The sequence below is a fragment of the Capra hircus genome, chromosome 8 (assembly GCF_001704415.2).
Source record: "Capra hircus breed San Clemente chromosome 8, ASM170441v1, whole genome shotgun sequence".
NCBI classification, from domain to species: domain Eukaryota; kingdom Metazoa; phylum Chordata; class Mammalia; order Artiodactyla; family Bovidae; genus Capra; species Capra hircus.
The window spans coordinates 55,430,530-55,445,174 of NC_030815.1; the positions used below are offsets into that span (position 1 = coordinate 55,430,530).

General features: G+C 38.4%; 1 protein-coding gene across 5 annotated transcripts in view; it reads left to right on the plus strand.

The window, feature by feature from the left end:
- Positions 1 to 14,645, plus strand: part of TLE4 (transducin like enhancer of split 4) — a 159,540-nt gene that overhangs the window by 54,888 nt on the left and 90,007 nt on the right. For 4 of the 5 annotated variants that reach the window (XM_018052096.1, XM_018052098.1, XM_018052095.1 and 1 more), the window contains one exon: positions 1,905 to 1,979. The exons of the other annotated variant lie outside the window; for it this stretch is intronic. In XM_018052096.1, the coding sequence (XP_017907585.1) occupies positions 1,905 to 1,979 (75 nt within the window). The remainder of the gene's footprint in view (positions 1 to 1,904; positions 1,980 to 14,645) is intronic. 5 annotated transcript variants of the gene reach the window in all.

Genomic DNA, 14,645 nt, shown 5'->3' on the forward strand with positions numbered 1-14,645 from the left:
AATGAGATATGTGTGTTGGATAAGTCTACCTGTATTCCTTTGGCTTTCAGTTTCTTTGAAGTTTTGAGCAGCCATTGTTGAGTGTTGGAAAGTAAAAGGTAGAAGATACCATAAAAAATTTTTGTCCATAAATTCACTTTGAGTATAGCTAATTCCCAGGATCTTCTGCAGGGTTTTTGTTTGTTTGCTTTTTCTACTTTCCAAGTGCTACTAGTTTTCACTATGCTGACAATCCGATTTATCCTAAATCTAAATATGAGCTCTGTGCTTGGCACATGGAAGCTGTTCAGTAAACATATATGATATGGTCATGTAGTCTTCAGAGGAGAATAACTATGATTGGCCATTTTTATCACCTATGCCTTTCTGTTCCCTCTAGTGTTTTCATGAATCTTTAGGATTTTTACTTTCAGAGAAACAGGAAAGTGAATTATTTCACTTTGGCAAATATTTTGTTTTAAAGATGGATGGAAATATCTATCAAGATTTGGGGGATTGCTTCTGAAGCTCTTTTTTGGAAATAAACTTTTGCAACTAAAAAAATCAAGGTATAATGCACTGATCTATTATTTGACAATTTTCTTTGCGTTATTCATGGGATAAAATAAAGATTAGGAAATCAAGAGTGAAGACACCACATGTAGATAAACTAAAGCAGTTTCCTTTTGCACATCACCTCCCGCACTACCACCCTACTCAGCTGGGAGATGGAAATAGTGGTCACCAAGTTTATCCCAGTAACTGTGTATTTGGGGACTTTGGAATGTAATATTAGGTAGGTCACATAGAACTGATGGCCTTGCTCTTTCTGTGCATTAAGTAGTATGATAGCTGAGCTTCATATGCACTTCAGATCAGTAGAGAAATTAGTACGTTTCTCAACTGGAATCAACCAAAAGAAGACTCTCCCCAGCCACACAGAGGAGTGCCTGTTTCATAGCACAGTCTCTGGCTCTTCATTTACTAAACCGAGTTGAAAAAAGTACAGGAAAGACCTATTTTAGACTGAATTGAGTATGTACTAGAGTGTTCAAGTGTATTTAGTTGGGAATAATATTTACATTGTGGGGTACTTGTATAAGTACTCGTGTATGTCCAGGTATGAGTGCCTCCAGGCAGAGACTTCTACGCCATTTAACTATTCTTATATTAGAAAAATGACTAAAATCAGATATTGCTCTTTCTCTTTAGAGTTGAATCGTGGTCAGAGGGATTTTCCTATACTCTCCATTCTATGTTTTCAAAAGAAAAATAACTTTAGGATTTTAGTTTTCCTATTGCGTTTAAAAGAAATACCTGAAATCCTTAAACTTTACTGCTGGCAAGAGTTGTACATTTTTAATATCTTTTAAATATGCAGCCCTTCCTGACAGAAATAAAAATACGAGAAGTAAAAATACGAGCACTTTTTCACGTTTACAGAAGAAACAAACATTGAAGTCTGTGTGTCCTTCTAGTGTCTTCTCTAGAAAATACCAGGTGGAAACTTAAAAATAAGTGCTTATAGGAAATATTTTCAAAACATATTTTTTGTTGGTGGCAAAGAGTAAGGGGATACAGAGAAAGCAGGTGGGATGGGTTGTTTTATTTTGTTAGTATATTGGAAGATGTTGGGTCACTACTGACTCAAAAGTACGATTTAGTTGCTTCTATCAGTTGTAAGCGAGCATCCTTCATGGGGGCACAGGGATGATCCCTGCGATTGGATGTCCAGTTACTCCTCAGCTCTGTAGAAACAGAGGTACCCTAGACAGTCTTCCACCACTCGGGGCTTTTATTTGAATATGGAGACCCCCTGAATCCTGTTTTGCATGTAATTAACGTTAGAGGACATGTTAGGAAAAGCTGTTCTTGACCGACCAGAAAGCAAATAATCGTATTCTGTTTCTGATCTTCATTTATAGCACCAGCAACAAGTGGTGCAGGCTGTGGAGCGGGCCAAGCAGGTGACCATGGCAGAGCTGAACGCCATCATCGGGGTACGTGGCCTTTCCATTTTGGCTCTGATCACCTTAGCGTTTGCACTGGCTCTCTCGCGCGCTCTCTTTAAGTTTTGTTCAGTCGAAGAGGCAAAAGGCAGTAGAGGATCACACAGTGAGATGGAGCGCTTTGCCTTCAGTCTCACAAAGCTTGATGGCTAGCTCAGAAACTCTGGACACATTCTCACCAACTCCAGTTGACATGTTCCTGAAAATTCTTCCCCTAGGGAGACTGGGTAGTTCTTTTTCATAGTATTTCTTTGCTTCGCAATCAACCTCTGTCACTAGCCTATTGCCAGTCAAAAGACACAGATTGCCCTAATATTAAAATGACCTGATTTCTTTTATCTTTCCTCAAATATAGATTGTCTTAATATCATGTGTAGTGAAATAAAATATACATTTTCACATCTCTCTGCTGCTCTTCCTCCCCTTTGATGAATGGTTCTTAGACTAGTGTCCATTTGTAGTAAAAATGATAGATGAACTTTATAGCTTTTTGCAAAATCAGCAGCCCAGTTGGAAAATCCCTCATGGTACCAGTAACACTGCTTAGAAATCCTGCTGGAATTCATGGGCTTGAGCAGTTACTCCAATTCCACTTAACATTTTTGTTCTCCTCAGTTAAGGTAACCAGTAATAAAAAGGTGCTAAAACTTAGAAAGGCAAGAAACCCTAGCTGAAAAAAGCACAATATTCACATCTCTGTTTATGCAGCTGTTAGGAGTGGTTCTGTAGGTTATTTTAATGAAGACATGTCAACTGTACTTTCCTCTTTCTGCCCCTCCCCCACCCTACCCCAATACTTTCTTTTGTGTATACATTATACACAAAAGTCTTTTCTCTTTTTTGCCCTCAGTGTATCAAACACACTTTGAAATGCTAATTATTCCATTTACTTTCATTAAAATTCAAATTGCTGAGTGAAGATGCGGATAAGGGTCGCCTGATAATCAATCTGAAGTGAAGATATTGCTTCAATTATGCCTCTGTCTTTTAACAAGGAAATCAGAACTCTGGGATGGCTGCCGATGGTGGTGGAGCTATAGTCTGATTGCAACTTGTTTTTTAATGGGCTATTTTGAGCTCTATTTTGTGTCCCTCTGACCACAAGAAAATACTGGTAATAGATTAGAAGGCATAGTAAATGGAGAAGAGTAACCTTTATTTCCTAGGAAGTGCCCCTTGGAAAGAAGAGGATGAATCACAACAAGCCATGTAGAGACTCGTTTCTTGTACATTTTCTGTGTTCCGGGGGTAGGGGAGAGATGAGAGATGAATACATTTCACAATTAGTTTTTATTTCCAGAAATTCCAGATAATGGCAATGTAATAATTTTTTTTTTTTTAAACACTGAGAAAGCTTGAATTTTCACGTTAGCGTATATGTACATACCAGCTGTGTTTGCTTGAAGCACTTGTGTTCTGTTACCAAATCTCTCAAGGTTACTCGGCATAGAACCTGTTTTTCCCACCTGCTATCCTATCTCCTGTCGAAGGAGAGAATGTGTGGGTGAGGACCCATAGGAGATCCTCCTGGGTCATTTCTGGTGTGGTGTTTATTTTTATGTGAACTTATGAAATACCGATAGCTAGCCTGCCTCATGTCTGGTGGGCAGCCTTTTCTGGAATGCTTTTTTGTTTCTTTTTGAGTCTTGTTAGTTGCTGTCTGTACAGTGGAGAGATTAATCTAAATCAAAACTGCATTGTTTTGTGTTGGATGTTGCTTAAAGATATGAGGGAAGATATAAAAGCAGAACAAGTTCCCTTTCTTTCATCACATCAAGTATATTTTTAACACTGTTTCATATCTATTTCATTTTTACATACTTTGTTTTGAATGGGATGGCAAATTGCCTTTTCTCAGGCAGATGATGATTTATTAGACTGTAGCTGAGTAACTGACAGACATATTGTGCGTATATTGGTTTAATTATTAAAGCTAATTTCATTTAGTGACCTAAAAACTTATATGAAGAACTAACTCAGTAGAGCTTCACGCTATCAAAGCAGTGTGTGCTGTAGTTTGTGGATCTGGTGGCAATTCCAAATTATTTGTATCTGAGCTGAAAATGGAATCAAAATCACATAATCTGGCTATTCTGAAAAACAGATTGCAGAAATAGAAAAGCAAAACCAGCAGTTTTGGGAAATCACAAACCAAGTACAAAGGGAAGACCCTGATCACAACCAACTCACCTGATGCATTTCTGTGGCTACTGTTCTTTTTCTTTGTTTCATCCCTTCTTAGTGCCTTGTGTCCAGTACCTTTCAGTTACAACATTGTGTACCTTTAAATGCACCTGCTATTCTGTGCCCCGTTAGGCATGGCTGTGTTGTGAGGTGGTGATATTTTGACCTGCTGTCAAAAGTGATGAGGGGTCAGTTTTAGATTTTTGTGACTTAATTTTTTAGGTAGTCAACAGTGATTTTCTGCACCAAGGGAAATTTCCCTCCTGAGAGGCAAAGACCCATCTAAGACCCTGCAGACCTTCATTTATTTGCCACTGCATACGTATCTGTTTTATATGTAGGCACTCCATCCAGACAAGCTCAAATGTTCCCCAATTTAATGAAATCTGATGAAGCACCTTTTTAACTCTGCAATATTATTCTACCTTCGTTGGTAAATGAGCCAAACCAGTGATCCATGCAGTTTAAATGCAAAAAGCTGAAGTGAGCCTGAAACCTGGAGAGGCGGCTTGTTCTCTTGACAATAAGCTAGTTGTGTTTAATGGAATGAAACACAGTTATAATGATTTCTTTCACAGGTCATGTTCAGTTTAAAACTGTTGATAGATTGAAATAAGTTAAATATCATTCGTCTTTTATTTATAAGGAAAAAAAACCAAGGGAAAGGCCTGTGTTGCTTTCTATAGTTAATATTTCCTGTTTTGCTTTGAACCGTTCGTTTTTCACATTTCCTCGAAGCTTTCCCAGAGTTCCTCCAGACGGGCTGTGGGAATGCTCTGCGTCTAGTTAGATCATGTCATGTGTCCTGCTAGCCACTGTGTTTTTAAATTAGAATCTCTGTAAGATCACACTGTTGGAACAACACACAAACTGTAGTTTTAAATCAGTAATATGATCTAATTAGAAATGATGTTTTCATTTCCTGTATTATTAAATTGAGTCATCTGACTGTCTTAAAATATTTTTTAAATCCATTACACTATATAATCAGCACATGCTGTGTGAATAATAAAGGAGGCTAAGTTGGAACCTCATAAGAATTTCACCAAAGAAACTACCATTAAGAAAAAAAGTTTTGTCAGTATGGACATTGGAAAAGAAAATGTTTGGCCTGTAAAAATAGGAAATGGGGTTCCTCTGGATTCCTTCCTCTACTTTTTTAACCTTTTTAGGAAAGAAATGATATGAAATATGCATTTTTTTAAAAAAGCACACCCCCTTAAAAATCCTTAAGAACAGGTATGCCATGGTGTTGTAGGAAAATGCAGTTTAGCACAAGAAATGCTGAACCTCAATTTTTAGCAGTGACATTTTAATGATAGGAAGTCTGCAAAATTATTTGCCATCAATTGTGAAGGCAATAACAAGCCTTGGTGGTTTTTCACACTCTCTGTGTTAAGTGCTTTCAGAATGACAGCGTAAACTGTGTTAGAGAACTCCAAGGAAGTAAAACTGATTAAAATGTTCATGCTTGAATGGTGCTGATGGAATAGTTCATTTGGACTTTCTCTACCTCCTGCAGCTCAAGCTGAAATATTAAAATTCAGTGGATTTAAATCTCTCTCCTCTCAGCTCAGGAAAAAAACATTACATTTTAATAGGTTTTAAACCCATAATTCATTGGTTTGGAGCAGCACTATTAAATCTATTTAAATATTACTTGTATTACTAAGGAAATGATTTAAATGACTCTGCCTTTACCATCCTATGTATTTGAGTTAGTTAAAAAAAATAAAGACAATACACAGGGTTTTTTTTTCCCTTCATCTTAGCATTTTGTTTTATGGTCCTTGTCATATGATTGGCTCTTAAATTATACACACACACCCCTATATGCATTTCAGATTGGCATTATGGCACAACGTCTTGCAGTATAACAATTCTAAAATGGTATGTCTTGCTTTTTCCATTATAGATTTAAAAACAGCCATTTTAAGTTTCAGAGACTTTTAGATCCACCATTATGATAGTTTCCCTTGTTGTCTTTATAAACTAATTAGCCATTAGGCAAAAAACACCCTGATAGATAGGAATATGTGTATATATTAAAAATATGTGTATATGTGTTTTCCCCTCCTTTACATCACAGCCTCCAATAGCACAAAATTTGAGATAGAAATACACCTACTCTTTTTTCACAAAAGCAAAATTCGAAGTATCTGAGAGCTGTACTTTTTCTCTTCTGTGTTTGCTAAGAAAGGGCTTTCTAGGGGTATTGTTAATCTCGCAGTGGTTATACTGTTAACCCTTTTGGCGCAGATATCTCCGAAATGCGGAAGCGTTGTTATCCTTCCTGGGCCCACCTTACCCTCATATCCTCCTTATCTACCTTTCTCTCTAGTCATTGCCATCACAGATTTTTTTTTGTGGCTTGGCAACACCTCTCCTCAGCTGACTGGGAGGCTCTTGTGTTTGCCCAGTCCTTACTGTGGGGAATCCACTTTTCACTTCTGCATGTGAGTGTGAGGGAGTTTCTCCCTGCTATGGGATCATCCCAGACTCAGTCAGTGGAGTGCTTCTCTCCTCTCCATTTGTTGGGTGATTTTGAGGTGCATTCTGCATCTGTTCCTTCACTGAGGGTTCCAGCTGGATGGAGCTCAGTTGGCTGAAGTAGAGATTGACTACCTTGTTTTGAGGTTCCCTCCTTCCCTGATCACTTTGCCCAGAGCCACTCCTGTTCCGGAATCACTTCTCCAGATGCAGCCATGCCTTGTCCTGGAGGATCTAAGAAGTTCAGTATTTGACCTCATAGGCCTCAACCTCTTTAAGGGGGCTTTCTGGTATAGGCAGACAATTGAACTCAAGTGCCACAGTCTTAGTTTGTTTTCTGATGTGAGTTCTATGCATGAAACATTTTTTTTTTTTTAACATCTCGGCTTTTACCTTATTTTTTAAATGACTACTTTTCAATGAACTGACAATAACTGAAAGCTACTTTTCAGTGAACTTCCCTTTCTTGTTATTCTCCTATCTGATTACTGTTGGGTATTTTCTAAATGTATATAATATGGAATAAACTTAAACACAAGCTATAAAATAGATTTGTGTTTTATCAGAGATTGTTATTCTTGTTATTCTAGCTTTGTCATTACTCGACAATGTGTCTGGAGCGTAAAGTCTTTACAAAAGTGCTGGCCATTGGCTACCTGATGTACACAGATTGATGGGATTAAGGCTGGGGTAGGGGGTTGGTCTTCTGCAGTTGTAGGGCTTTGCTTATCTGCTCTCGAAAAGCATAATAAACATATGATTGTACCTGAGTCAAAGAAAGCAGTTTTAACATCATTCTACACATTTCTCCATCTTATATTGGTATGTCTGCCCTCACTTTTTTTTTTTAAAAAACTTGTTCATTTATTGTGGATCAGGGGATTGTGTTACTGAGTGATGTAGCTATAATCTAATCTTTGTGCTATAATTTGATGAGGCTCTAAGAGGCAGTAATTTCCTTTCATAACAAAGACTCTCATATATTTAAGTAATTTTTAAACTCTCTCTACTTCAGAACTCTCTAAAAAACCTAGATAAGGAACAGAATTTCTGATTTGTGTTTATGATATGCACTCTGTTGATTTCTGTTACAAAGCTTCTCTAGAAGAAATTTCTAGTTAGTCAGTTTTGTTTTTATTTGTTGTTAACCTGACATGCTACTGTTCTGCTCTTGTTGCGAGAGAAGCCCTTCACTCCCTCCTTTCCCCTAATAAATGCATTTCCGTAGCTCCAGGTAGAGTTAGGCAAACAGTGTTAGAGGAGCTGCAGAATGTGTCTGGGTGGTTACTTGTGACTTAGCTTAAAGCACGTGGGCTTTGGCTTCCACTAGAAGAGAGTGGAGTTACCCATATGCCTTTCATTCACACCAGTGCACAGCGGATTGAGCCTGTGTTGGGGTCCAGAGGATTAGGTGGAACTGTTACACAGAAAAGATTTCACTCAAGGCAGCTTGCAAGCTTGCACATTCTTATTCCTTTTTTTATTGGTTGAGAAGTGAAAGTGTTAGTTGCTTGGTCATGTTCAGCTCTTTGCTACCCCAGGAACTATAGCCTGGTGGGCTCCTCTGTCCATGGAATTCTCCGGGCAAGAAAACTGGAGTGGGTAGCCATTCCCTTCTCCAGGGGATCTTCCCAACCCAGGGATTGAACCAGGGTCTCCTTCACTGCAGAAGAATCTTTACCGTCTGAACCACTAGTGAAGCCTCTCTCCACCCTGGGTCCCCTCCTCCCCCTACCAAGTTTTGCTTCTGCTTTTCTAGTTCTTTTACTGACTTCTTCCCAGTAATGTTTCTACAAGCAGCATCACCAGCTAACACCCATGTGGCCAGACCTTTTCCCTCGTAGACCCAGCCTGCCTTGTGTTTTCAAAGCTGGGAGAGAGAAGGCAGGCTCCCCACCAAATAGGCAATTAGAGGATAGATGCCTTAGACTAAGTTTTAAGGACTGTTGATGTGTGTCCTCCTCAAAGCTCTCTAGGATATCAATCTACTTAAAAATACGTTTGTGATCTTATCTTCTAAGGATTTTTGTGAAAAGATGGAAACCTTTTATAGACTAGTAAGAAAAATTTAATCATTACATCAAGTTGTTCATTTGTTGCAGCCTATCAAAGAGGCACATTTCATTTTTTACTCTGAGTATTTTTAAATGTTTTCTGAAACATGTTCTGAAAAGATCCTCAGATTACATTTAAATCATCTTACTAAGATTTTGGGATTTGTAAACTTTTTGGTTTCACATTTTACCACATGTAAATCAATTTTATTAGCACATTTTAATTTCGGTAAAATGTTAATGTCCAAGGACAGCAAAATAGAGAAACAAGCAATAGAAAACATGGTAAAAATTAGGCTGCATTTATTTATAAATTTGTATTGTTTTTAATATTTGAAATAGGGAACATTACCTACTCAATATTACGTATATTTTTAGATATTAAGGTACAATATACATAAAGTAGAATTTGTCCTTTAAAGCTTATAGTTTTATGCATTTTGACAATCTAATACAGTCATGTAACGACCACCGCTATCAAGATACAGAATATTTCTTTCCTGCCTTGCTCTGCCATCCCAAATCCCCTTGTTCTTTGTGGTCAGTTCTTTTTCCTACCCTAGTTCTGGCAACTGCCCATGATGTTTTTTTTCCTCCCAAAATGATCCTTTTTGATACTGTCATATAAATGAAATTATGCACTATGTAGCCTTTTGAGTTTTCATTTTCACTTAGCAAAATACATTTGAGATTTGTATATGTGGTTTCCTATATTGGCAGTTAGTTCGTTTGTATAGCTGAATAATATTCCAGTGTATTGATATACTGGTTTGTTTTAGCCACTCATCCCTTGAAAGGGACAGTTGGCTTATCTCCAGGGTTTGGTGATTGTGAATGAAGTGCTGGTAAATTAACATACGGAGTTTTGTAAATTTTGTTGTTTTCCCCAGAAGTCATCATGGTTAGTATATGTTTAAAGTAAACTGGAATGGTCTTGGTCTTGTAACTGACACAGTTTCCCAAAATGACCATTCTATTTTTCTGTCTCTCTAATATGTAAAAGAGAACCTTTGCTCCACGTTCTCTAGCACTTGGCATAGAAGCTTTGGGGCATTTTCAGACATTTCCGGTAGATATATAGTAGTACTCGTGTTTTTGTGCATTTCCCTAATAGCTAAAGATGTTGAGTGTCTTGTTGTGCTTACTTACCATCTCTATATCTTCTTTGATAAGTATCTGTTCAAATCTTTGCCTATTTTTCTTCAGTCTGTTTTTTAATCATTAATGAGATTTTAAAAAATTATTCAATGTAAGTACTTTATCTATTTTTCAAATATTTTCTCCCAATCTGTAGTCATCCTTTAATTTTTTTTGTTAGTGTCTGTTGAAGAGCAGGAGTTTTTAATATTGTCTAATTTATGACTTTTTTTTTAATGAGTCTTAACTTTTGACGTTGTTTCTCAGTAACTTTTGCCTCACCCAAGGCCACAATATTTTTCTCTTATGTTTTCTTATAAAAGTTTTACTTTTAGAACCATGATCCAGTTTTAGTTGAATTTTGTTTATGGTATAAGATATGGGGATCTGGGTTGAGTTTCTTTTCTTTTTCTTTTCCCTAGATGAATATTTAATTCAATTGTTCCCACACCATTTGTCGAAACTCTATTGATTATATCGTGTGGGTCCATTTTCTGGACTCTTATTTTGTTTTATTAGACTGCGTGTCTTTTTTGGGATTTCTTTTGCCAGTGATGACACTGTCTTGATTTCTGTAGATTTGATTATTGATAATTCCCTAATTCATTTTGTGTTTTTTTTGTGTGTGTTCTTTTTTCTTGATTGCCTTCTTTCCCAGTACCCCTCAGAACTCTAGCCCTTGACTGTCAGTATCCAAGAGACTGGCTGATGGATGAATGTGAAGAATCCAAGCTCAATAGCACAACTTTATCTCATTTAAAAAATGGTGTCTGTTCTGCCTCTAGACTTGTCCCTCTAAGAAGCCTGCTTCTGCCATCTCCCCCGTCCCCAGGGGGAGGACAGATCTGTGCTGTACTCGTGCTGGTCTCCTGCAACTTCCTCTTGATCGGGGTTTTTGTTTGTGCATCTGTCTTTGTCTTCTTCCTCCTGCACACAGCAGCCAGAGTGGTCTTTTTCTAAAATATTAATTGGATCTTATTGCTCCCCTGGTTATAGTTTGTCTCTGATGGCTGTTTATTTTGGTTAGAATGAAGTCTGAATTTCTTACTGTGGCCTGCAAGTCTCTGCGTGAGCTGACTTTTCACCCACCTCTTTTATTTCACATACTCTTCTCTCTCTTCATGTGACTGTCTTTCAGCCCCGTTGGTCTCTTTCTTCCATCCCTGGCCACCCCAGGCATCTTCCTGACTGAGTGATCATGCATCAGCTCTTCTACCTTCTAGAAACCTCGTCTTCCACATCTTGACATGGTCTTCCTCATGCTCCTCTTTAAAATCTCAGCTTAAATGTTACCTCCTGAGAAAGGACTTCCCTAGCTGGCAAACGTTAGTAGCTCTTTCTCACCCAATTCATTCTCTGTAAAGTAGCCTGTTTTTATTTTTCTCAAAACTTTTACCATTTATTTGTTCATGTGTGTTTGTGAATTTCCCTTCACTGGCAGGTGGGATCTTGTTCCCTTTTATAGTCATGGTGCCTAGAACAATATGGAGCTCATTGTTTTCAGTGAATATTTGTATGATACTCATAACTGTTCAGTAAACATGCAATAATTTATTTAATAACTGTTCAGTAAGTATTTGTTAAATGAGCAAATATTATATTTTGACCTAACATTTTGGTTTTTTTGCCCCATAATTTTAAGCGAAGATTGAGAAGAAGGGAGTATGGACTCATTAGAAATATATAATCCTGTGTGTCACTTGTAGGGAATCTTAGGAATTTCATTTAAGAGTATTTTCATCCTATAAATGAAAACTATAGAATTCAGGGCTGGAGATAATAGCCACAAAAGTACTGTCCAGTTTTCAAACATTGTACAGTTTGTAAGCCTGTTTGTTTTGATGACTGTGACATTTTTATTTTAGAACTTGAGGGACTTTTGTGTCAGCTATTTCTCTAGATTAGCATGTCTATCCTTATATTCTTCTCCCTCAAAGGGTAATTAAAAATAGGCATTTATGGAGTATTTGCTTTGTGTCAGTACTGTGCTTAGCATTTGCAGACATGATTTTGTTTAAGCTTCATAGCCACTCCAGGTGGAAGGGAATATTATTGCCCTAGCTTTACAAATAGTGAAACTGAAGCTCTGAAGGGGTAAGTTTTCTGAAGGCCACGCAGGGAGGAAGTGGCAGAACTGGGGACCGAACTTAGACTGATTTCAGAACGCACCCATTTAACCATTTTGTTACACTTGTCCCTTATTCGTTCCCTCGACTCTGTTGTTTGACTCTGGGATCAATAGGCTCTTTATCTTGAGATCCAGTATAGTATTGTCCAGTGTTTAGTGTCCAGACTTCAGTGAGGGAAGTGAAATCTGGTGTGCCTGATACCCACACTAATCGGTTAGGCTAAGTTGAAGTGTCTATAGTCCCACATATTGGTTGAATACTCCTGACTCATACTATGTTTCTTCATGTCTGTTGTAACTTCAGTTTCAGTTCAGTTGCTCAGTCGTGTCTGACTCTTTGCGACCCCATGAACTGCAGCACGCCAGGCCTCCCTGTCCATCACCAACTCCTGGAGTTTACACACACTCATGTTCATTGAGTCAGTGATGCCATCCAACCATGTCATCCTCTGTAGTCCCCTTCTTCTCCCACCCTCAATCTTTCCCAGCATCGGGGTCTTTTCAAATGAGTCATCTCTTCACATCAGATGGTCAACTTATCTACAACATCTACAACATGGGGTGTTGTAACTTAATGTCACATATAAGAACTAAAAGTTGTCATAAACACCACTACCAAGACAAGTATTTTAACCTAGATCTTTGGATCTTGGATTTCATGCTTGGCTATCAAGCTATCCATTAGCTTCCTGAAGCAGTGGCAGAATTGTGTGTTGGGGGTTGTGAAAGATGTACATTGTCCAGGGAAGAAATTTTTGTCTTAGGTTCACAAAAAGTCTTCAACGACTTTGTTTGAGCTTATGTTTTAGCAAGAATCAAAAACTGCGCAAGAGCATGATACAGTACTGTACTTTTTTGGTAATAGTGTAGACATAAGGCAGTTGTCCAGAGCATCATAAGGAGACATTGCTGCGTAATTGTTCAGAAACTTGTAAATCAGAAGTTACACTGAATTTGTTTCTAAATAGTGCCCAGGGGATGAGGGAGTTTCTTGAACTATTGGTGGGTAAAAAAAAAACAAAAAAACTGCATTGTGTTGATATTGTCATAGGTATTGTGGAAAATAAGTTAACCACATTAAACACTTAATCTTGAATAATGATAATGACTAATGATAATGACTGCTTGGGATTTTTTATTTATTAGGAGGGATTAACTGGAGCCAGCAGCTACCTTCACGTAACTGTATCAAAAGAAAATGCAGGCATGTAAATCTTTGAGAATACTTTATTAGTCTCCTGTTCGTACATGCATCTTTTAAAGTTCTGAGGCCCAATGATGACTAAGAGCTGGTCCCTGCCTCTTGGTCCCTGTGCTGGTGATTTCATGGGATGGGTAGATCCACAGAGGAATAAGTCATGTTTATGCAAAGTTATAAATCAAGCACATGGGGTTACCAATTAGGATAGCAGTTAACCATTGAAAGCAAAAGTCTCCAAGTAGGCTCATCAGAGGAAGTAGTGGGTGATGGAGGGGGATAACTTCTGGAGGACCACAGCAGAGGGCTGGACCAGTAGTGTGTGTGTGTTGGCCCCTCAGTCCGACTCTTTGTGACCCCATGGACTGTAGCCCATGAGACTCCTCTGTCCATGGATTCTCCAGGCAAGAATACCAGAGTGGGTTTCCATGCCCTTCTCCAGTGGGTCTTCCTGATCCAGGGATTGAACCCAGGTCTCCCACTTTGCAGGCAGATTTCTTTACCATTTGAGCTACCTGGGAAGCCAGTAAGGAGGATATAAGTAACTTAGAATGTATAGAGTTTGCCAGGAGAGTTGGGGGACTCCTATTTTTGAAATTATCTCATTCTTTTATGAGAAACCATGTACTTTTTCTCTCATTTCTCCATCTTGAGAAAAATTTTATCCATCCTACTTGGGAAAAACTGCTTCACTAGATCTAGTAATATTGCAAACTTAAATGATGATGTTGATCTAATAAGCAAGGCCTAGAGCTAACCCTATCCCCTAAAGCTTTTAAGTAAAACTTAATGGCACGTTTTTGAATCCTTTTTAAGGCAGCTCCGTGGCTATTCTGTTCTATGAGTCTCATGCATTTTTTTCCCTTGACAGATTCAAGTAAAGGGGGAGAGTTTATCTCAGTGCCCAGGTTGTCTTCTGTGACTGACAGGGCCAGGGCCATTGTGATCCCTTAGCAAAGTGGCAGTCGTGTGTATATTTTTTTTATTTCCCCAGATGTTTCTCTAGGTTGACCCAAAGCAATTTATGGACACAGTTAATATCTGAGAAAAGAAACTATTGAGGGCAGGAGTACAATTCAAGTTGCTGTCTACCTGGGTTGAAAACTCAAACGTTGTTTTAAGGTTTCTTTCAACTTGTATCCTCAAATGGTCTACAAGCAAAGATAATGTCAAGGCAACTTTTGTGGTTGTTTCTTCAGGCTGAACCTGTGTCCTACTCTTGGAAGCTAAAACATCCAGGTGCTCCATTCAGCCTTCCTTACAGATGAGCTGTGGGGCATTAACCCTGTCCAAGGCAATGAGATGTAACGAGATGCCTTCCCCCCCGGCCCGCTCTTCAACAGAAAGACCCATAAAGAGAAAATTGCCCTTTTTCTCTGCTTTACCTTGGTTGTGTAAGGGCAAGTTAATGTTCAGTGTTGCAGCAGCCTTTTTGGGGAAAATGGCATGTGAGAGGGATCAGGAAA